This window comes from Anolis carolinensis, chromosome 3 (assembly GCF_035594765.1).
Source record: "Anolis carolinensis isolate JA03-04 chromosome 3, rAnoCar3.1.pri, whole genome shotgun sequence".
Taxonomy (NCBI): Eukaryota; Metazoa; Chordata; class Lepidosauria; order Squamata; family Dactyloidae; genus Anolis; species Anolis carolinensis.
The window spans coordinates 233,217,238-233,242,693 of record NC_085843.1 but is presented as its reverse complement, the minus strand read 5'-3'; the positions used below and the strand labels follow the sequence as shown (position 1 = coordinate 233,242,693).

General features: G+C 39.7%; 1 protein-coding gene across 1 annotated transcript in view; it reads left to right on the top strand.

Moving 5' to 3' along the window:
* Positions 1–25,456, top strand: part of armh3 (armadillo like helical domain containing 3) — a 156,312-nt gene that overhangs the window by 116,147 nt on the left and 14,709 nt on the right. Inside the window, exon 24 of the mRNA XM_003224228.3 lies at positions 1,975–2,053. Within this exon, the coding sequence (XP_003224276.1) occupies positions 1,975–2,053 (79 nt within the window). The remainder of the gene's footprint in view (positions 1–1,974; positions 2,054–25,456) is intronic.

The following is a 25,456-nucleotide window of genomic DNA, read 5'->3' as shown; positions in this document are numbered from 1 at the left end:
GATTTGCTGTATATGTGCATATGTGCAAGTAAAAGAATGATTCCTATTTCTTCCTCAGAAGTATGTCTGCTTTATAGCAGGCAATGAAATTTTTCATTCCTATGGTCACCATAGATCAAAATCAACTCGATGGCAGTAAACAACAATGACAAAGGTTATTTTGAGGCTTCAAACGGATACAATTTCATGATTTGAGAGAGAGAAACATGGACTTGAAGTGTTTGTTCTGTCTTGTGAGAATAGATTCCTTCATCCCAGTTCTGGTAGGTTTGTGGAATATTACAGAGATTATCACCTAGGTTAGAGTACCAGAGTCATCTTTCTCTCCTTACTCTATTTGGATGTTGACAAAATAATAATGTTAAATGTCGGTTGCGGTTTTTGTGTTAAATGTCCAGTATTTTAGCTTTGTTATAGACATTCTTAGACAGGTGCATGTGCTCTGTTTCTGCTTGTACCAGATCCCAGCCTTTCAGCCCAACCACTAGACCAAAATTCATCCCAAAATATGCTAGCTTCTCCCCTTTTATTACAAACCTTTATAGTAAACCCTGCTAACCTACTTTATTGCAGACAATGACAACATCAGAATAACTGAGAGACCATTTCTTATTGGGTGAACATGGCTGTCTATTTTACTGCTGTACATTTGCTATATTAATGAACATTTCTTAAAACAGAGTTTAATAGAATTAATTTATGAAACATTATTTACTAGGTGAAAATTGAAATAGATTTTGAGAGTTCAATATGCCAAATGGCTGCATATTTCAACAACTTCAAATCATAAACAGATAAAGTGCATGTTTTAGGTAACAGTTGTGGTCAATCATGACCTGTTTCATTTAATCCATAGGCTTAGCTGATAGTTCCTATTGAGTTAATTGTAGCTGTTACATTCAGTTCTATAGAATGTAATTGTAATAGTTGTTGTGTGCCTTCAAGTTGTTTCTAATGAATGGTGACCCTATCTTGACTATATATGTTCAGAGTTAATTTGCTTTGCCTTCCAAGTTGAAGGGGGTAACAAAGGTAGAGAAGGGCAACATGGATGGTAAAAGATATGGTGAACACAGTATAAGAGAAATGTGTGAAGGAACTGGGGTTGTTCAGTTTGGTGAAGAGAAAACTGAAGTGTGACATGATCGCCATCTTTAAATACCTGAAGGGCTGTCACAGAGAGGAGGTGGCAAGTTTGTTATCTGCTGTTGCAGAGGGTAGGACCAGGTTTAACAGTTTTAAATTACAGAACATTCGAAAGAATGTCTTGACAGGAAGAGCAGTTCAATTCTGGAACCAATTGCTTAGAGAAAGGATGGAGCACCTTTTTCTGGATGTCTTCAAAAAGAGACTGGACACTTACCTGCTGGGGCCGCTTTAACTGGAGATCCTGCACTGAGCAGGGGGATTGGACTTGAAAGCCTGTGGGGCCATTTACAACTCTGGGTGACCATGAGGAGAAAAAAGACTGTGTATGTATGTGTGCATCACTGAGTTGATGTGCACTTAAGTATTTTAAGCAGACATAGCAAAGCATAATTTCCAGGCAGGCCCAAGAGAGGATTTTATTATAGTGAATAGTGGATCTGCCATATCCATGAGGTATAGATGCAGGAAAATGCAGGTGATTATACCCGATTATATTAAACAGTGACAATGTGAATACACATGGTTCAAGACATAATGATCCATGGACAGGAGATCTACTGTATCATAGAAAAAGAAATGTAGGATGAGATTACAACTTGATAGCAATTCAATGGTGCAGTTTTGATCAGCATTATGCCATGTAGAAGTCAATTGACTAATAACTAAATCCTTTGGACTCTTTTCATAAGTTTTGTTAGTTAATATGGCTTTATAACTTTATGGTACAGTAGAAGAAAAAGCATCTCTTCAGTATTGGTGAATGGGGAAGATTGCTTCTATAATTTTTGCATGTACCGTAATGTAAAATTCCTCTTTTTGTTTCAGAGCCATCATCAACCACTTCAATCCAAAGATAGAGTCTTATGCTGCAGTGAATCACATCTCACAGCTCTCAGAAGAGCAGGTGAGTTGCATACTTCTTTTCCCCAGAGGGTTTTGTGGGTGATTCTTTATGACAAACGGCTGCCCAGAAGAGTTAATCTTCTGTCTGGCTCAGATTTTTTTCCAGTATCCCCAGATGATGTTTACCAAACTGTCAGACTAGCTGCTGATATGTTGGAAGTAGGACTTGTGCTGTCATGCGCTGTTAGAGTCCTGGAACAAAAAGCATGGCTTCAGAAGAAAGATTTGCTCAGAGACTAACAGATATGGTCAGAGAGCACCCATCAGGATTAAGGTGTATCCTCATGGGCAACTATGTATACTTGGTGGCCCTAGTAATATGCTGCAAGAATGTGACGGTGGACTGGTGACAGTGGACAGCTTGCCAACAGAGGGCTTTTCCAGTTATTAAAACACATGGACTGCTTCTTTTTATGAGAACTTCTGGGCAAATTTGAATATACATGGTAGTTAATACCAAGTCTTCTGGATAATTGAATTCACTAAGCCATGAATATCTATTTTAAGTACATCTCTATATGAAAAAAATCTTTCCTCAGGAGAGCAATTAGGTTTGCATTTTATTTTCTCATAATTCAACCTGATTTCTCTGTTCCCTGCCCTGTCAGAGTTGTGTAAATCGGTCTCTTGGAAGGTAAAATAACTTCAGGTAAAAAAAAAGGTTTGGCTAGCTGATTCAGTTTATTATAAAGAGAATTTGGGTTTAACAGTTTCACAGTATGGCAGTAGGTAGCTGTAGACTTGGTCAACTCCACTTTTCCTTCAGGTATAATTTCAGATTGAGCTGCACTACAACAGAACACACTGATCATCCTTGTTTTACTGGCTGTCCTTAGTGAACTTGATCTGCAGAAAGAGTACTGCTCGGCTCCAAAAACTTAATCAACTCAGTTTTCACACTAAGAGTTGTTCTACCCAATACTGTATGCTATGTTATTGTATTTTACAGATCTCCAGTCATCTCTTCTATGTTGATTGTATCAGCCTGTGCTTTTTGAAATCTCTTTCAGTATGTATAGTAATTGAAAACGGGGGCTTAGATGTAGGAGACTTTCTTGCAATGCTCTGCTTAGTCTGATAGTTTTAAGAAAGGGAAGCAGTTTCTGCTTGTTAGTGCAGGGAGCATTCATCCCATAGCAGTTCATGGAGGTCATGCTGAATTCTTTCTTCACTGTATGCCTGTGCTTTAAATAAAACCACCAGCAGCAGCAGGCGGCAGGTAATGAAATCAGCTCTGATGCACAAAGCACTTTGAGGAGAGATTATTAGGAAGCAGGGAACTGGTTTGATTTCTTCTTTCAAAGAGAAGCATTACCCTGAAGTGGTGGAAATGTCAGAAGAGAGAGAGAAGCCAAGGAAGAAGAGGCAACCTCTAGAATAGCCCCAGAACAGAGGCTAAGGCAATGCCAGATTGTTGCCCAGTTCAGTTTTACATACGAAGCTAAAGCTTTGGGGTGGAGAGGTCCTCAGTGAACACCATCAAATGTTTACACTTCCCAAAGTCAGTTCTCTTTTATGCTTTGTTTCCATTTTTAAAAAAATAGATCATCCTTCTGGGAAGAGCAAACCCAGCCAATGGCAAGTTATCCAGCAAGAGTAATGATTTTTTTTATGGGGCAACTGAAGTCAAGTGCATTGCCCTCACTGTGAATTGGTGTTGGATGAGAAGGGACAATGAGAAGCAGGTCCCTGTTGCTGAGGCAACTAGGCTGGTAGTCGTTGTATTACTCCACTGCTTCGGGTTGGATTCAATAGGGAAAGACATGGTGTCCTTTGGCAACAGTGCTCTCTGAGCACTGAACAGCCTTTTGTGGAGACAGTTCCAGTTAAAATTTGATAAGAAATCCAATTTTGTAACCTGAAAATAATTGATTGAGCCTTCACATGGGTTATGCCACTGCTCTTTCATGGTGCTAAAGTATTGTTATTCAGTTTACAAGTACAGTAGAGTCTTGCTTATCCAACGTTCTGGATTATCCAATGCATTTTTGTAGTCAATGCTTTCAATACATCCTGATGTTTTGGTGCTAAATTTGTAAATACAGTAATTACTACATAGCATTACGGCGTATTGAACTACTTTTTCCGTCAAATTTGTTGTATAACATGATGTTTTGGTGCATAATTTGTAAAATCATAACCTAATTTCATGTTTAATAGGCTTTTCCTTAATCCCTCCTTATTATCCAACATATTTGCTTATCCAACGTTCTGCCGGCCCGTTTATGTTGGATAAGTGAGACTCTACTGTACCAGTGGAGTACAGAGTGTTAGATATGCAAAAAGCTACAACTGGTGAACGTTTCAAATATCCAGTTTCCAAATTTAAGATACAGTAGAGTATATATAGTACTTGCAACTGGTTGTTGTGTTTAAGTTAGCATACTCTTTGGCACGTCCAAATTGTAGTCATTTTCCAATTATATGATATATGGTTTACCTCACATTGCTTATTGTGTGCTTCCTCAAGCTTAGTTTTTGTTTTGTGTTATGCGCAATGGTGTAAGAGTATTTAAATTTGACCCCAAGATAATTTGGGTGAGTTTAGTGGCCCCTTTTTGAGATATTTGTGTGTCAACAACTGGTGAAATAATGTAACCACAGAAAACCAGAACAAGCAATACTGTGACAGCTTTCAAACGATTGCTGTGATTCATGCTGCATAGTCTTTGGGTCACTTTTATTTTACACTGCTGAAGCAATACATTTGTGATATGAAATGTACATACACTGTTTTCTTCTTATATCACACTACATTTTATTTTCTGCCCATTCCCTCTTACCTGAAACTTTATTCTTTTTGCTATGATGGTCTTTTTCTAGTCACAAAGTATGAGGTAATCACACTTTTGTTTTGCTTATTAACACTGATTTGTATAGAATTATTGAATTTATTTTCATCATTTCCGTTTTGAAAATATTTTAACAAACCCAGGGTAGTACATACTGTGCTAGTTTACAGTTGGAAAAGTGCACAGAAGAGTGTAATATCTTTTGACAGCTTTAGAACATGCATATGACAATATTAATTGTGTCCAAGAAATATTTCTGCTTAAACCACAAAAAGAGAGAGAGAGAGAGAGAAATCGCAGTTAGGCCTCAGAGCAATTGCTTCATTGCTTTTTAGTAGTTTCCATTAAGTTTAATGTATTGAATGCAATAGAACAAATGTCACTGGTGCTGGAGGCAATGGGCAAAACAACCATCTCACAGAGACTATTAGTTTGCTCTATACTTGGGCAGTTTAGCTTCTTTGTTTTCCAGGAACAGTCCCTCTTTTTTGACCCCGGATTTTCAAGCAGTTTTATAAACCCATGCAGTTTCTCTTACATTTTAATTCATGGACAAATTGTGGTTGTTTGGGACAACAAACATTCTTGCGCTTTCTAAATTCATAGGAGTGGCTTTTGTCTTTCAAGAGCAGAACTGCAGGACTTAAGCATGCAGTTCAGAAAATTCCTAAAAGTACAACAACCTTCTTAAGTTAGCAGCACAAACCAAGTTTTGTTGATAGTTAATGAAGTGAACAAAGATATTCTCCACAAATTAATATTAATATTTACATTATCTGGATCAAAATTGAGTTCTTTTACTGCTGTCTGTTCAATTGAAAGATGTTTCACACAATGTGATTTGTTGTGCAGAATGACAAAATAATACAATTTCTTGGTATAGTTAAAAAGCATTCTAGATCAGGGTGGGCAGCCACAAAGAGTCTGGGATCTATTTCCCACAGGCACCTGGACTAATGGTAAGCTGCAACATCTACTTTGGATGGAGGTCACTTCCAGCTTTTGAAAAATGCCTTTTTCTGCAGTCTGGCAGAGCTTTCCAGTTCTGAAGAAAGTTTTTAAATGGGATGAAACTCAGCTGGTATGTTCCTACATTTTGCCACCTCCTCCTCCAAGATGGACAGTGGGTTAGATTACGATCCTTTTGTCTTCCCAGATTCTATTTTGGATACGGTTCTTGATGGGGTCGCACTCCCCCTGAAGGCGCAGGTCCGCAGCTTGAGGGTCCTCCTGGACTCGGGGCTGACACTTGAGGCCCAGGTGTCGGCTGTGGCCGGGAGGGCCTTTGCACAACTAAAACTTGTGCGCCAGCTGCGACCATACCTCGAGAAGTCAGATCTGACCATGGTGGTCCATGCCTTAGTTACCTCTAGACTGGATTATTGCAATGCACTCTATGTGGGGCTGCCTTTGAAGATGGCCCGGAAATTACAATTAGTACAACGCTCTGCAGCCAGGTTTCTAACTGGGGCAGATTACAGGGTGCGTTCAACGCCACTGTTTAAGGAGCTCCACTGGCTGCCGTTTATTTTCCGAGCTCAATTCAAGGTGCAGGTCATTACCTACAAAGCCCTAAACGGCTTGGGACCCATCTACCTTCGAGACCGCATTTCCCCCTATGAACCTGCACGATCTCTTCGCTCGTCGGGGGAGGCCCTCCTCTCATTTCCACCACCCTCGCAGTCGCGGTTGGTGGGGACGAGAGAGAGGGCCTTCTCCGTCGTGGCCCCCCCGGATTTGGAACTCGCTCCCCAGGGAGATTAGGCAGGCCCCCACCCTTCTTTCTTTTCGAAAGAGCCTGAAAACCTGGCTCTTCCAGAAGGCCTTTGAAGATTGATCCTTGTAGGATTGAATTACTTGCCTACTAAGCAATAGACCCTCAGGTATGCTTTCTCAGGATTACACTTAGCACTTTAAGTACTACACCTGCTGTGTAATTACCCCTCCCTGATGACTTGACATTTTTTCTGCACCTTGGCCCAGATCTTTTGATCCAACTCATGATTTTAACATTATGTTGTATATTGACCTTTTATGACTGTTTTTATCCATGTTGTTGTTTTATTGTTGGCTGATTTGTTTATTGTTTTTTGTTTTGATTTTGTGCTGTTGTGTCCGGGCATAGCCCCATGTAAGCCGCCCCGAGTCCCTTCGGGGAGATGAGGCAGGGTATAAGAATAAAGTTATTATTATTATTATTAGTATTAGTATTATTAGTATTATTATTATTACATGAATCTTCCCATTCCAGTAACTAGAAGGGGGAATAAAATGGTTGATGGGTTAGGGATACAGGGTTGCTTTCCTCATCCACCCTAAATTCCTGAAATGAATCAAAGGGTTGAGGGGTTTAATTGTCCAGAAGGTGCTAAAGCCATCTTGTGAGCTGGATGAAAGTGAAGCAAGATACTCTAGGACAAACACATCTTACTTCCACTCACCTTGCTGAAATAGTGCTTGTAGGCTGTATGTGTCTCCACTGGATTTCCTTGGGACTCCTAGCTTCCTCCAAATATCCCTTTAATACCCACATCCCCCAGGACATTTTTCCCCACAGAAGAAGAATTCTACCTCAGAAGAAGAATAATTCTTCTCCCTCAAAAGAAGAATACATCATTATTCCTAGAACTGTTGTTCTAAGAATAATGATGTGTCCTTATCCATATTCTTCAAATTCAGTCCACCTTTGTCACACACCAGGGCAGCGGAGCACCAAGAACCAAACACGGAGGCCAATAAAACTATCTAATATCTTTATTAAGGAAATATATAAGAGGGATAAAAGCAAGTAGAGAATATAGTTCAGAAACAGACCTTTCAAATGAGGCCTAAAATAGTCCAGGAAAAGTTTGTTCAATAAATGATATTAGAGTTCAAAGGTAAAATCCAATAACCGAAACACACATTATTGTCAGGCAATAGTGTGGGGAATTGTCCAAAGTCTTTCAAGGCACAAGGTAAATCCACAAGAAGACTGGGAATAAGGCTTGGATCTAGGAAACAAGGTCCGTGGTTCAAAACAAGGCAAGGTAGTCCAAAAACTTGATTCTAAGAACAAAATCCGTGGCTGAGAACAAAGCAAGGCAATTCTTGGATACTTGAACAGGCGAGGCAAGGAAACTGGATTGCGGACTTAGCGAAGTCCACACTAGGCTAGAAACATGGAATTCACTGCCGAAGCTGAGCTGTTGTCTCCGCAAAGAATCAACAGAGCCCGATACTTTTATCTGGGTCTCGTTTCCCGCCAAATGGGCATCCAGCGTTCTCTTTCCCTAGAGAACAGGGAACGAAACCCAACTTGCAGGTGTGAGACTCTCTGGATTTTCCCAGGGGAAACATGGCTAATCAGTGTCTTGCTTGGCAGCAATTCGGGCACTCCTGCGAATTCTCTCTTTCACTCCCCTATCTGCCGAGAAGGATTGCTTTCTAGCGAAGGGAGGTGAGCGTTGGTCAAGGTCAGTTTTAATTGGTTCTTGGACAAGAACATCAGGCATCTGGAAAGACTCTGGCTGTTGATCCGGAGAAAACCCCATGTTTTCATCCTCATCTACCACAGTGACACTAGGCACAGGACTACAAGGCCCATGAGGCATCACAACCTTGAAAAGTCACAAGAATTGCTCTCCATAGAGGTTTGATATCACTGGAAACTGCAGGGAGGTAGCTTCCAGTGTCGCTTTTCAGTCAATATACATAGTCTGCTCCATAGTGATAAATGGCCACTACCACCACAGTTGCCCACACAAGCTTTGGACTTTTCCTTGGTTGCATGCCTTCAACTTATCCCAACCCCAACTTTTTGTACTTGAAATTTTCTTTAAACATATAATACGTATCTGCCTTATGATATCAGTGGCTGTTTCTCTCCTTGATCTTTAGGGAAATATGGACAAGAAAAAATGATGGTTTAATTTCCTCAGAGTGATAGATATCTTCTCCAACAGCCATATACCCATGGCTCAGAAAGGAGAAAGTTTCAAAGCCGGCCCTAGGTATTTTTCAAGTGTAGTTGAACAGAATTTTGGCACCCCTCCACAAACCAATCACTGAAAAATAAAAGCATTGGATAAGCGAAAATGTTTGATAATAAGGAGAGATTAAGGAAAAGCCTATTAAACATCAAATTACATTAAGATTTTACAAATTAAGCACTAAAACATCATGTTTTACAACAAATCAACAGAAAAAGCAGTTCAATACCTTGTGGAGGCAGGCCGCAGGAGACAGGAGTTGCCTCGATGGCGCCCCCAACAAGATGGCGCCATAGGCAACTGCCTAGTTGGCCTGGTGGTTGAACTGCCTCTGGGAGAAACAACACAGGGGTACTCATTTGCTACTGAAAGGATTTCATTGGGTGTTTCTGATGCTAATGTGTAAGACAATCTTGCTAATGTACCTCTGACTAGATCAGTGGTTCCCAACCTGTGGGTCCCCAGGTTTTTTGGCCTACAGCTCCCAGAAATCCCATCCAGTTTACCAGCTGTTAGGAGTTCTGGGGGTTGAAGGCCAAAACACCTGGGGACCCACAAGTTGCGAACCACTAGACTAGATCATGCCAATTGCCATTTACTCTAGCAGTTGAAATCTGGAACAGAGATGGATTCGATCTAGAAAATGGGCTGAAAGGACATTTCACACACCTGTTTCCTGTGTCAGAATAATACATTAGTTTAGTTTAGTTTTAGACTAAAGTGTCCTGTAGAATAAGTCTGTACTATCTTAAACTGTCCATGTGTCCAAGGCTGCACAAGGATATAAACGGAAGGATTTTACAGGGCTATTGTTAATGATTCCATAGACATATGCAAAAACCTGGATGACCTTCAAAAGCATTGCATGGTGCTATTAATTTTTGGTTATACTCTTGATATTTCACTTGCAGTGAACCTTTGTGATAGAGCAGATTCTATTCCACTAAAATTTCAGCCAGCAAAATTCTAACTCAAGAACAGCTGAATAGGTTGTTCGTCTTAATTTTTTTTTTTTTTTTTGGTATCATATAAATTCAGTGAGATGCAAGAGAGCAGACCGGGAGTCAAAGCATGCTTGTTAGTTTTGTTTATATCTGTGCATACTCATAGAAAAGTCTCCAATAATGACCATATCTTGATATCTTAAAATGGAATAAGAGAAACTCCTTCTTTTGCTAACACTTGAGTCTTAATGTGTTGGGATTTTGGGAAGCAGATTGAAGTTTTTGTGATGGAGAATATTGTTCAAAGTGATGCTGTCGATTAGTTCTGCCATTAACCATCTGTTCCTACTGGTTAAAACACCACTGAAGGACGCTCAAAAGAGTCTGCATTTAGAAAGATTAAATTACAACTTTTTGTCTCTGAGATTAAAGGAAGAGTTGTCACTTGTCAGCTTTCATGAACATTTGATTATCGGCATTTTATGCAGTTTTTCTATTTTAAATCTCTCTTGAAACCAAAAGAACAACAGGCACCCACTGTTTCCAGGCATCAGAGGCAGGAACATACACCGAAGGAATGCACTGTGCAAGCTGGCCTTCATGGCACTTGGTATTTGTCTTTAGTATCAAGGCTCACAGCACTGGGTCAGTGGTCCGAATGCCTGCAGCACATTTGGACTAAATGAGTAGAAACTGCTGCTTTGTCCTCCTTTGCTTCTCACAGGATTATCTCCCCTGCGTGGGTGACAGCCATTCTCCAAAATGGCAAACTAGGTCATCTGATCTTTTTGCTGTTAGAAGAGAGAATCAAATCAACCACAGTGTCTCTTAGAGCATCAGAACAAATGCTTGTGAAGCAAAAAGGTGCGATATCTATAGGGAAAACTCCATGAAAGCAGGAGCACAAACTCTGCTTTTTGTGATTGGTGTGGCTCTGACTTTCAAATGCTATGTATGCATTAAGTTCAAAGTTATAGCCAGCAAAGACTGTAAGCCCCAAGATGCTCAAAAGGATGTTTTTCATTCTACCTGAAGGGAACTGTACTTATCTGTGCTGAGATGTGTCACTATTCTGTGCTGTACCTGTCCTAGGGGCCTAAGGGACAGAACAGTTCCAGCACATGGAGACCTAGGTGTATAACAGAAATCAGATTTCTTAAATAGAAATCCCTTAAATTGTAAAGAAGATGGGGGCCAAAGAATCAGGACATTAGAAACCTTCTTGAGTTGGGCAAAAGACTATCTTCATTGTCTTTACTTCCCCCAGTCGAATACAATGTTGAACTCTAAACTCCAGGAGGAGGAACAGCCCTGTCTCTCACTCAGGACATTCTCAGAGTTTCTGGAGCATTTTCCCCCTCATATGTGGATCTCCTGAATACACCTGAGATTCTTAAGATGGACTAGAAAAGATTATTCTATGACACCCTGGAAAAACTGTTGTCAGGATTGCCAATATTGTGTTAGATGGAATAGTTTTAACTCAGTGGTTCTCAACCTGTGGGTCCCCAGGTGTATTGGCCTTCAACTCCCAGAAATCCTAACAGCTGGTAAACTGGCTGGGATTTCTGTGAGTTGTAGGCCAAAACATCTGGGGACCCACAGGTTGAGAACTACTGTTTTAACTGAAGATGAGATAACTTCCTATGCCCCATCCCAAAAATGTCAGTACCCCAATAAACAATTCCCTGGAAGATAATTAATCCCCTGAGAGAAAGCCCTCCAACTATTCTTAGGGTTCCACTATCCCTTTAACTGTGAAAATGAGGCAAGGGAAGATGAATTCAGCAGGAAGATAAACTTGTTTCCTTCTAGGTTTATTAATCAATGTTGTATTTTCCTGGAAGTCTCACCAGGAGTTCAGGAAAGGAAGGAGATCAAGGCTAATCCTTCTCCATAGGCCAAAGAGGCTGCTGCTGAGTTTCCTAAAAAGACCCCATACCTTGAGCTTCCATGTGTTTTACATAGGATTGCTTGATAAGACAACACAGATAGATTTGGCTGGTAAATAAATAAAGAGCCTTTATTGATTATAGTTCCCAGAACCAGGATGGCTTCATGTGCAAACTTCATCTTTGATGTCCAAATAAGAGAATTAACTATCTGTTGCACACACCGGTTTATAAGCATTGATTTGTTTGGCCAACAGAACAGCTGATAATATCTAAAAGAGTCTTGATTGAGAATTTCTATCACTTACCAATTTATTTTATCTTAAGTAAAGACCAAAGTTAGATCCCTAGTTATTGTAGCAGGATTTTCGTAACAGCCTGTAGGAAGGAGTCACTCTTTTTAGTGGTGAAAACTAGATAAAATCAGTTGAATGCTATGGAAAAGCAATCTTCAGTTCATGAGATCAAGGGATCTCACTGTCCATATAATTTTCACTTAAATCAGCTACCCTGTTTCCCCGAAAATAAGACATCCCCAGAAAATAAAACCTAGTAGAGGTTTTGCTGAATTGCTAAATATAAGGCCTCCCCCAAAAGTAAGACCTAGCAAACTTTTTGTTTGGAAGCATGGCGCTGAACAGAACAAAGCATGCAGGATTGTTAAATGTCTGTACCATATATTGTTGTACATGGAAATAATGGTAGTAACAAGAAATTCTTGATAGGAGTCACAGTTTGGTTATGCTGGTTTGTGATAACAACTACTGTACAGTATATAATAAATGTTCAATTTTTTGGTTCAACAATAAATGTGAATTCTTCTTCATGGAAGAATAAGACATTCCCTGAAAATAGTACCTAGCGCATCTTTGGGAGCAAAAATTAATATAAGACACTGTCTTATTTTTGGGGAAACATGGTAATTGTAATAAGGTCTATGTGAATTTTTAACTATAGAACAAATCCCATTAAAACTGCTTAGTTTCCTTTGTGCCAGTATAGATGCCAGGAACTATGGCCAGGTATCCATCCTGTCAGACTGAAGAGCTTTTCCTGTTGCCTTGGCATGAATATTTGAAGTTGACTGACAGATGCACACAAACATAGACTAGGGCGACAGTTCCAAAATCTGTGTACATGTGTCGATTTGGAACATTTTCCTAATTTTGCAGGTGTGCATTTGGAACATTTTATCTTGTTTCTGAGCCAATTTGCAAGTACATGGGCTAATCATAGACCAGGCATTCAAGTGAGACACCATGTTGAAACAAATGCTTTGATCATGTTTCTCCTGCTGTTGAGGACATTTGCTTCTAGCAATAGAAGAGCTGTGTGCTCGAGATGATGAACAGAACTATCCATCCTGTGACTTGGGAAATACAGTCTAGAGGAATATAATTTTGTGGTAAATGCCACTTTGCAGGAGGATCTGTATCATGCTCAGTAGACGTTTAATGCTTCAGTATTGAATCTTAATGTTGTATTTTGACTTAACCCAAATAGCAGAGGAATGGGTCTCATGGCTTTGGTTATCAGAAAGCAAGATGCAGTAAGGAAACAAATACTATTCTCTGACCAGTGAAGCTGACATTCAGAACCTTCTAATTCACCAATTTTCAGCAGAAATTATGTGCCTGAGTTTCTTTTTTCTTTAAGAATTTACTTCTGCACAGCATTCATACCTGAATTTCAAGAAATCTACAAAATGAGGGAGTATAATAGAGTTGGATTAATTATTTTGATTCATTTGGGTAGTTTCTTATATACCTTTAAAGGTGGCCTAAAATAATTGTAAATGAACTCAGCTTTGAAAATTATGATGTCACACTATGAAAATTGTCTAGATCTGAACAACGTTTTGAAAGCATCTGTTTTTATACCAGTTTTTATGTAAAGAATTAGAAATTACTGGAAAGTTCACTTGAATCTGAAAAACTTTTCACATTGCAGTAACTTCCTTTATATTTTACTAGCTTGGGGACCTGGCGGTGCCCTGGTTATTTGCAAAGGGCCTTGTTTGTTTTTAGATGTTAGGTCATATCAGTTTGGTAATTTGTAGCTCTATTTCTTAGAAAAATGCCAGTCTTTCCTGTTGTTTTTTATAAATGCTCTCATTAGAAAATGCATACGGATGTGGATGAACTGCAATTCCCATAATTATGGGCCAGTCACCCCAAACCCTGCCAGTATTTATTGTTGGCTATGTTGGGTCTATGTGCCAAGTTTGGTCCAGATCCGACATCGGCTGCATTCAGTGCTCTCTTGATGCGGGTGAACTACAACTCCCATATGTCAAAGACAATCGCCTCCAAATCAGGCCTATATGCACAGTTGGCCATGTAGGGTCTTTGTTGCCAAGTTTAGTCCAAATCCATGTTGGCTGGGTTCTGTGCTCTCTCGATAAGGGTGAACTCCAACTCCCAGTTTCCCAGGGCTATCACCCCCTAATGGCTGCCAGCATTCGCAGTTGGCCATATTGAGTCTCTGTGCCAAGTTTGGTCCAGATCTATCATTGGCTGGGTGCAATTCTTGTTTGCTGTGTACCATAGAAAAGAGTAGGAAAGGGTTAACACATAATGGGTCTAAGTTACACTGACATTTGCCATTTAGGTGGTAGCGAGGTCCCAGAACACTCCCATTGTGGAGTGTTGGAGTGGCCCAGTCCCATTCTTTTTTGTTTACCTGTCATCCAAACGCCTCTCTTTGAACTTTAGAGTTATCAATTCCCTTTCTTTCAAGTAGAGCACTTAGGAATTTTAGAAAAACACTAGCTGTGCCTGGCCACGCGTTGCTGTGGCTTATGGGAATCCTTTGTTGGCGAAGTGGTATAGCAGTGAATTTCCTTGCATTCTCAAAGCCTGACCGTTTTTTTTTTTATGGCAATCCTTGTTTGGTGAGCCAGAATGCAATGGAATAGGCTTACTGCTTGGGTAGGCTGGGTACTTGCGTTCTAGGGGAATGGTTTTTTGGGCTGCTAGAATTGCAATGAATAGCCTCAGTACTTCAAAGCCTGGCTGCTTGCTACCTAGGGGAATCTTTGGTTGGTCGGCTTCAATAGTACAGAGTAATATCGCTGCTTCAAAGCCCGGCCGCCTTCTATCAAGGTTAATCCTTTGTTGGTTTGGTTGAATTGCACTGAATAGCCTTGCAACTTCAATGCCTGGCTGTATTATACCTAGGGGAATCCCTGTTTGGCGAGCTGGAGTAGCACCCTCAATCAAAGAGCTGCTTTGATGCCTGGCTACTTCCTTTGTAAGGGAATCGTTGTTTGGCCAACTTGAATTGCACTGAATAGTCTTGCAGCTTAAAAGCCTGGCTGCTTTCTACATAGGGCATCCTTGCTAGGCCAAGTTGAATCCCCCTCGATGGATTGTCACCTTGATATGATGAGGGGGCTTGTGTGTTCCAATGAACCTGCGGGCACAACCACGGGAGTCACACACTCCCAGGAGTGGCCACAGGGGAGGATCCAGACCAAGAACAATCCGAAGACCCAAAGACCTCAACGGCGGAGCAAGCGGAGGATAACATGGTACATGTTACAATGGCTGTGAAGGCAGAAGAAGGCTGCAACAGACTTGAGAAGCCACTCTCGTTGTGTTAATCATACCACTGCTGGGACCTCAATCTGTGAAGATTGTGTGTTGACCGGCCGTGCACCAACCTCCACACATTTAAAAAAATCACGCACAGGCGTCTTCCAAGAAATGGAGGACCATCATCTTCGAACTACAAGGGATCGCCTAAGTAAGAATGGGATGGAGTAGCCTCGTGGCTTCAAGACCTGGGGGTTTTCTATGTAGGGAAAATCTTACCTGTCATCCAAACGCTAGGTTGAATAAGCATGGTTGCTGCTTATAAGCATGGCTGCTTTCTACCTTGTGGAATCCTTGGTTGGCCAAGTTGAGTAGCAATGAATAGTCTTGGTGCGGCAAGTATGAATGCTGCAATTAGTCACCTTGATTGGCATTTAATGGCCTTGCAGCTTCAGAGCCTGGCTGCTTCCTCCCTGGGGGAATCCTTTGTTGGGAGGTATTAGCTGGTTCTGGTTGTTTCCTTTCTGGAATTTCCCTGTTTTCAGAGTGTTGCTCTTTATTTACTGTCCCGATTTTAGAGATTATATTATCCTGTAATTACCACAGTAATTATTATATATTATATTTATAATCTTATATTATCATCTTATAACTGGATTATATGAGCCCCCTTCTACACAGCTGTATAAAATCCACACTGAACTGGATTATATGGCAGTGTGGACTCAAGATACTGTGGATTATGTGCCTTGGCATTCTTGGTTATATGGCTGTGTGGAAGGGCCTTGAATTTACACTGCCATATAATCCAGTTCAAATCAGGTTATCTGTATTTTATAGTCAGTGTGGAAGAGGCCTAAGTGAACCCTGCCTGTCTCCTGGGTGCCATTGTGGCTGAGGGGGTTGCTATGACACAAAGGGGGTGGGCCCTAAAGGCGTCAGGGCCTACCCTCTGACTGGCATCCAGGGGGAGAACGGCTCTTCCTCATCCTCCCCTACCCCCCCCCCCCGTTTTCCTGTCTATGCGAAGAGGGAGGGAAGCCCCTCCAAGAAGAACAGCCCTGGCAGCTAGTTCTCTCTCTCTCTCTCTCTACCTGCTTTTCTCCACCTGCCAGGCTCCCCTGTCAGCTGTAAACACAGTCACTCTCCTCAGAGCAAGTGCAGGGAGTGAAGAGTAAAGAGGGGAGCATACCATTCCGGCCAAAAGGAGAGGGAGGAAAAGTGACAAATAGATATGGGCCAATCTGTTTTGTTTGTTTGTTTGTTTTTTTGCGGGGGAGGGAGTTGAATCGAGGACATACTTTGGATCTGTTGGTGTACTGTGGCTATATTTGGTTTGATTTGGCCCAGTGGTTTTGTTGTTAACTCGGTCCTAATTATGCACATTACATTTAGATAGATAGATAGATAGATAGATAGATAGATAGATAGATAGTATAATAGGGTTTGAAGGACCAAAAGTAAGAATTTGTAGTAAACACTGTCTCAAGATGTGGCCATTCAACCTCTGCTTACAATCCTCTATCGGTGATGAGCCCATTAATCTCCAAGGGAGCTGTTCTCCTTTACAGTTAGGAGGTTATTCCTAAGGTTCAATTTTACAGCTCCTTCTTTCAGTTTAAATCCGTTTGATTTTCTGGAGTACAGAAAACAAGTTCACCTCATCTGCTACATATATTAATACTTTAGATATTAATACTAAAAATACAATAATAACTTTATTCTTATATCATGCCACCATCTCCCCGAAGAGACTTGGGGTAGCTTACACAAGGCACAAGGTACCTAAAAAACAGAACATAAAATAGACATAATATGAAATACAACTTAATAAAATGTATAAGTATAAAACTCAGATTAAACAGCTTCATCCATCAATTGTGGTTAATGTAAACATGGCCAGGCTGTAAACAATAGGGCAAGGGAATGGGAATAAGTGTAAAACTATAACCAGAAGACAAGGACATGAGATGAAGTGCAAGGCTGCATAATAATTTCGTAGATCAGCTAGGGACTAGCCTGATCTGCAACTCTCTCAAACATTCATCATAGGGCTTGGTTTCCAGAGCAAGTTGTGGACCTCTGTGTCTTGCCTTGCTGTTGGGTAGGGAGGCTGGAGAGAGATACTCAAATAAGCTGCTTTCTTGTTTCCTTGCTTAGAAAATGCAATACAGTCCTCAAGGGCTCCTAGCCTCCACATTTTATCGTCCCTCTTTTCTTAATAGTTTATTGGTTGGAAAGAAGTGTAAATTAAAGTACAGCTTACAGAATATGGTCTGTGTTCTATAGGCAAAATTCAAGATTGTGATTGTCTACCTAGAGGAAAAATCTAAGCTTAAGAACCCACAATTCTCATTTAAGAAGGCAGACTAGGTGTTCAACAAATCATCTTCAGACAGTTCTCAGACCAGGCAGCTATTTGCAGTCCTGTCTCCTGGGACAACATGGCAGGTGGTCCAAGAATGAGGCGAATTAGGCGGTTGCCTGTGACGCAGACTATGCGGGGGCGCTGTCAAGGCAGTGGTGGAAGAAGGCCCAGCCACCTGTCCGCACGGCCGCCCTCCTGCTCTCCCTCACTGTCCGAGGACTCCTCGCCCGCCGCCCACCCGTCAATGGGCCTGTGTGTGTGCGCAGGCCTTCCAATCGACCATGCAGTCAATTGGAAGACCTGCGCACTTGCACATGCCCATTGACCATGCTTTTTGGTCGATGGGCTTGTGTGTGTGCGCAGGCCCATCAGGTGGACAGGCAGCGGGCGAGGAGTCCTCCGATAGCAAGGGAGAGCAGGAGGGCGGCCGCACGGACGGGTGGCTGGGCCTTCCTCTGCCTCCGCCGGTATTTATCAGCAATTTGTTTGGGGGGGGGGGGGGGCGCCAACATTCCAGTCACCTACTCCTGAAAATTACCTCGGGATGGCTCTGGATATATGTGAATTTGTGATGCAGCTAAAAAACAGGGATCACTGAAGAGAGATAGTAATTTTAAAAAATTAAAAACCACAGGAGTGCTGGTACGTAAGACAAGCTCATTTGTACATCTGATTAAAGTCTTCTTGAAAAGACAATGTTTCCTATGCTTCTGTTTTAAAATATATCTTTACACATAAGAAAAGCAGGGTTATAAAACTATGTATCTGTTTCTCACAACACATTTAGTATCAGGAACTTAAAAGATGATAATCAGAACAGTTTTGTGCCTCTGCTGACTACTGGGCAGGAAAGGGTCCATGTTGAAAGTACCATATGGTTGCTTGGCAGTGCTCATCCTCCTTCACTGGGTGCCACTAGTAGCAGCTTGTGAGTGCTTTGCTCCAGTGAGGCAAGCAAATAATCAAAATAAAACAAAAATCCCTCCCATAAGCAAGACGATAGTTTATCTTCTTGACAAGGCAGATGGTCCCACAGACAAGTAGTGCCCTTTCCCAAGATAATCAGAGCTTTTATTTTCTTTTTAACAGGAATCTGGTGTAGGACAACAGAATCTGTTACTAATTGTTAGTAACAGATTCTTCTATGTTAGAAGATTCCAGATCTAGAGGCCTTCTTGGAACTGTTTAATTTCTCAGCAAAGTTTTCGTTTTGACTAACCATTCAATAATTGGAGACACAAAAAGCATCAGGGCATGTTGTAGTTGATATAGCTTTATATTAACATTTATCCTGCCAGGTTTTCTACATTTCCAATTCATGCTGGTGAACGGAAATGTACTTATCTCTGTGAGAAAGCGAAGAGCTTTTGTACCTTTAAGGGTAACATTTAATCTATCTGATTTTTGCTTTGGAACATTTTTCTATGTGCATATGTTTTAGAAACATATTTTAGAGCAGGGCAGGGAAAGGAAAACGCAAGAGTTACACAGCATGATTGTTCTGGTTCAGTTTTGCAAGGTTGATATATTGTTAATTGGAAACATATTCTGTAAGCAACCAAAGGTGTGACTGTATATATGGACATCACTTGATGCCCAATATAGAAATCAAATAGACTACATAATTGGAAGCATAAGATAAAAAAGCTCCATTCTCTTTATGCAACCCACAGAGGAATTGATTACATGACCAAACACAAATAAAAAGTTGATGGAAAGAACATAATGAAGAACTATATATACAAGAAATGAAAGGATGACATATTAATTCAAGGAAGACCAATTTTAAGATTAATTTCCAATTTTAGAAAATGAAATGGAGGCTGTATTCGGGTATTTATTTATTTATTTACAACATTTTCAGCCTGCCTTTCTCACCCGAAGGGACTCAAGGCGGGTACTTGAGATAAATAAATCACCAGGATTTGGTGGCATAACACCAGTAGAACTTCTCCAAGCAGAGTCTACTCTGTATCTAACTAAAATCTGTCAGCGCATATGGAGGATTCATGAATGGAATGTGATAGTAGATTGAACTCAGCAGTTTACTTAACAATACATTGCTGGGCGGACTCAAGCTTGGTAGCTCAAGAATTAAACTAACATTATATAACTATAAAAAAAAACATAGTGGTATCAGTTGATCAACAAAGCTCAAACTCCTCTTAATTGACTTCGAATTGTTGAGAACATCACAGCTGTTAGAGTTCCGGTTCTTGTTAAATTGTACCATGGGATATTCCACCGATAGTGGTTTTAAATTACAAGTCAATTATAATATATACTTTTGTCCTTTATGCATGATAACTTCCCAAATATTATACACACTCCAAAATAAATAATTGGGTCATAGTTTAAATATAAGTGATCATGATGAGCTCCTCTTTTTCTTCATGAACTCTATCGCCATACAGTAAAATGTTATTTAAGAAGCAGTCTTAATTGTAATGAGATGAAGTAATGGAGCAGGGCATGAAAGAAAGCAAAACAAGGCTATAAGACCATAAAGGCAAAAATAATTATATGAAGACTGCTATTTGCCACAGTACTAATTAGTCATTTAAAACTGGGAGATGCTACTGACATTAATCTCTTCTGTGAAGCCTCTGTGTTTTTTCAACTGATTTTGTAATGCCATCTAATCCTGAAACTTAGGGAATCCAGACCTGTCGCAGACCTTGTGCTCTGTAATCAGTGGAAATTAACCACATGATGTGAAGGAAACATAATTAAATAGATAAATCATGGATAGTGAAGAGCAGTGTGTGCACTGCATCTAATTGTATTTTTGTAAATTAATGAATAACTTCCTCTGAAATATTGGGGTGCTGACTACATGACTGGAAATTTATTTATTTATTTACATCATTTATATACTGCCTTCCTCCCCTAGGGGACGCAAAGTGGTTTACAGCATACTATACAACAAAGAACATAGTGTTAAAAATGGTCAAACCCAATCCCTTCAGTGTTTCAGTGGTTTCAGTGTGCATCAGCTTCAGTTGCTCTGGACAGCTTCTAGCTTGAGACTTTTTGCAACTAAGTTGAATTTATGCAATAGAAATTCAGAACAGAGTGATGGAATGAATCAGTTCTCATTTCCCACTATATAATTAGTAAGTAAGTAAAACTTTATTTCTATCCCACCTATCTCCCCATGAGGACTCAGGGCGGCTCACAACATAAAAGGCAAATATTAAATGTCTTAAAAAAACAACAATAAACCAAACAATTCAAATAGTACAGAACATTTGACAAAAAATCACATAAAAACAATAATGACAAGTTACACAGTATTAATAAAAACAAGGTTAAAAACAAGCTACTGCTGACACCTGAGGCTCCAGGATCAGCGATGAATCCAGGATCACCCCCAGGCTGCGTACCTGTGTTTTCAGGGGAAGTGTAACCCTATATAGCACAGGTTGTATCCCCTTACCCTGATCTGCCTTCCAATTGACCAGAAGCACCTCTGTCTTGTCAGGATTTAATTTCAGTCTATTCGCTCTCATCCTGTCCATTACTGTTGACAGACATTGATTCAGGACCAGAATGGCACCCTTGGCTTTTGGTGGAAAGGAGTTATAGAGAGTAGGCTTTTGTCCTCCCTCTTTGTCTTTCCAACAACTTTTAGATTGCAGTGTTTTCACACTGGCAGGCCAAAAATTACATTTTCTTTTAATGATCAATTCTGAGTGCTTACACACTTCTCTAAGCTTTTTTTTTTTTTTAATCCATCTAAGCCAGTGGTTCTCAACCTGTGGGTCTTCAGGTGTTTTGGCCTTCAACTCCCAGAAATCCTAACAGTGGGTAAACTGGCTGGGATTTCTGGGAGTTGTAGGCCAAAACACCTGGGGACCCCCATAGGTTGAAAACCGTTGATCTATGCTAATGGCTTCTATGATTCCTAGTGTCTTTCTAGAGCTTTAAATCCTCCATGACACTCTTTTGACAAAACGAATTATGGGCATTTTCAAGCTCACTTGGAACATAGTAGAAGTTGGGTTCCCAAGTGCTTACTGTAAACATTTTTATGGGAAGAGATGAATTGAACGGAATTGAAACCAAGAATCTCCTGCTGTGTTTCTTTTCCTTGTGGTGTTTCTTTTTGGCACCATTTTGTGTATTTAAATTTTAGTTTGCCAAAGTTCAGTAGGCTTGGATAAATAGAAGCAAAAGCATATCAAATAATCATTTAAAATTAGAACAAAATATGACTAGTAGCAAAATCCAACTATTTAAAAGGAATTAATCCCTGTTATCCCAAACCCATGCCAGCAAGCCTTCCTGAGGCTTCAAAGGCTTAATCTTTATATGTGGTTTTTAGGAAATTTGAATTCCACAGTTACCATGCAGTCTTAAAATAGATCTTTTCTTCAGTTAGTTGCCACACAACTCCCATCTCTGATTTAGGAGGATGTAAATACTGTAACACCACCATGTTCTCTGCAGTGATCCACAGCTTAGAAAATGCTGAAATCTTGAAAGCAGATATTTGGGTACTGTAACTTAGTAGGGAAAAGTCCTTCCTTCTGTTTTGTGATTTTAATTATATCTTTGAGACTGCCTTTGTGAAGAAAGGAAGACTGCACAGAATTTTCTTGCACCTGAAAGGGTCTAGACCACGGATGTACCTATTTTCTATAGTCTTATTCATAGTGGGTACTTGGTCTTCCGAGGAATAATGGAGAAATACATTTTTGGAATGTTAGCTGTGAATGCCCTATTTAGTAGCTTTTAATTTTGCATTTTGTTCTACTAAATTTTCTTTTAACCATGGCATGATAACTTATCTCACTTCATTTGTGGTTCAGAAATCTTTGCTTCATTTTCCTCCTCATATCTCCTAGGCTAACAAGACTAAAGGCTGTAATGATGATGTTGGCCATACTATTACTTAATTCATGGCCTGTACCCATTATTTGTTTCAATGTTAATTCTAACTTATTTTTCCCCACCCTCATCCAATCCTTGGTCTGAATTCCTAGATGTTTGATCTAAGCACCTAGATTATATTTTAATCTCTTCTTGAATATCTGCAGTGAGTATAGGGTTTGCTGTATTCTCTAGCCTGACAATTTGTCAGTGCCATTGATTTACTGAAGTGTTCAACTGCACAACTGGAAGTTCAAATCACTGTTGGGAAAGCTTGTCAAGTTCTGCTCTTAGTTTAATTGCAAGTCATACAATTTTTTAAAATAGTCTAATCCAAGGTGGCCATGTGCTTTTTTAGTCCTGACAGGCAAAGCAAAATAGCCCAGTAAATGCTACCAGCTGCAGAGGAAGATCTGTAGCTTCCAGGTCTTTAACAGTGCTTTTGATTGCACTGTGGAGAATCAAAGGTTGATAATAGGTCTTTGTTCTATAAAGAATATTTCCTGAAGAAAGAATGCATTGGACTTGGTGTGTGTGCACACAGAAAAGATCAGTAGTCCTGCCTGGGCCTGCGGCAGCTTTTAAAGTAGAAATTGGCAGATGTTCTGTATTTGCAACAGGATAATAATGGGTATAGCAAAGATTTGCTCCCCTGATTGAATCTGCAAGGGATGCTTTAGGGATTTGAGGTCAAATTACTCGAGCTAGGAGTTGTCCAAAAGCCAGGTATGATTAGCAAAAAAACAAACTGTTAGATATTTTCTGCGTCAAACAGAAAAGAGAGAAGTAGCAACTATTGTGGGTCCTTATACAAAATACCTCCATTTTATTTTGATGTTGTTTTCACCAAAGACAACAAAAAAGAGCTAAGCATTAGTTTAGTGAAAATATGTTCTTACAGAATACCTTGACTAGAATAGGAATCCTGCCAGTTCTAATGAGTTGAAATTGTGATAACTAATACCCGAGTCAGCCTACAGAAATGGAAAATAAAGAAGCAGACACAGTAACCAGACAATACATTGTTGCATTCTACCAAATGGGTCTATCACTTCTTGGGAAATAATACAGTAGAGTCTCGCTTATCCAACCTTCGCTCATCCAACATTCTGTATTATCCAATACAGTCTGCCTCCTGCCTGGATCCACAGCTATTTCTCTAGGCAGGCAAGGATCACAGATTTTTTAAAATCTTCACACTACTGAACTTTTTACAGATTTAAGTTCCTGTAATGTTGTTCCTGTAAATTCATTTCATGCAATTCTATCTTTATTTGTAGTCATTTTTTTAGTAAATGTTTTTGTAGTCAATGTTTTTAATACATTGCGATGTTTTCGTGCTAAATTTGTAAATACTACATAACGTTACCGTGTATTGAACTGCTTTTTCTGTTAGTTGTGGTAAAACATGACTTTTGGTGCTTAATTTGTAAAATCATAACATAATTTAACATTTAATAGCGTTTCCTTAATCCCTCCTTATTATCCAGCATTTTTGCTTATCCAACATTCTGCCAGCCCGTTTATGTTGGTTAAGCAAGATTCTACTGTACATTGAAACAAATCTGTCTTTAGAAATACAGTGCAGGTATTTAAAAACCAGTTGGAGAACACTTTAATTTTAACTTGGCCATTCTTGAATAATCTTTGATTGAAATTATACCCTCTCCATAGAGAGCCAGTTGGTGCCAACATTGGTGTCAGTCTGAAGCAAAAACATGGTTTTTTTTTTACTCAAGCCTTTGGTGCCTAATTAAGTCCATCCACATTTGAACATTATTTTAACTTGATGGAGTGTTTAATGTCCTTTTAGTCTGTTTCCATTATTTCCATTGCCTTAAATTGTTTTAAAATTGTTTGGTTATTCAGTACTTCAGAGATTCGATGCTATAGAGCTAGATATTTTGAATGAATGAATGAAAAAACAAAAGTATTAGAATAATAGCGGAAAAATATTTCATCAAGAGGCCCACCTTACTAAACATAGACTTTGCCTTTTCAGTAATTTTGGTGGTCTTCAGCTCAGTATCAATGCTAGAAAATAATCCAGTAACAATGCTGTCTACAGGGTTTGACTTCTTGGGACCCAGTCTTTCTTTTCATTATATATCAAAAAGGCTACTAAGAATTGTGCCAGAGATGTGAATGCTACTGCAGTTGGATATGGGAATGAGAGTGAAGAATTTGATAGCATCTGAAAGGTGTTTTCCCTACGAAATTTTAACCATGTGAGCCTCATTGACTTGAATGGGTGCCATGCTGCTAAAACACTTTAAAATGTAGTCAATGTAATAGCTAGGCTAGGACCTAGCAAGGGGATTACAGGCTCTTACTAATACACTTGTTGTTTTGCAAACTGTGAGTATAGCTAGACAGTGGTAATGTCCTTCTACAATGAAACTAAGATTGTAGAGGGTTTTTTACACTCTGTATTTTTAAAGTAGATCACACTTAGGAGTAATGCCATCCTAATTTGACTAAGGAGGAATTGAAATTTGACAAAGTGTGTCATCCAAAGCTACCCAAGGATTCCATGTCAAAGCCTGGATTTTAGATGATACTGGCTGAGTTCACACTATGTTAATTAATATTACTCACTGAAATTAGTTTTTAAATGGTTTTTACACAGGGTGCATTTCAAGACAAATTGGCTAAAGATTGGGGAGGACCACGTGCTTCAAATAATTCTGACCTATAAAACAGCATTTGCATTGTCCTGTACTGTAATGCATTTATTTATACTCTGCACTTCTCTCAGGTCAGTTTACAAACTAAAAGAAATATAGGTAAAAATATACACAAAATGGGATAAAACTGTCAATGAAATAAAAACTAATTAAAATATATGTGTTTTAAAGTCAAACATAAACAGCAGAATAGCATACCAAGGAACACCCTTCCTCTTCCTCCTTTTTTGTATAATAGGGCTTTGGTTCTGTTTATACACTGAGTATGAAAAAATCTACATATGCCACAGAGGTCAGGGAATCACAGTCAAACACAGCTACCTAAGAAAAAGTTTTTCT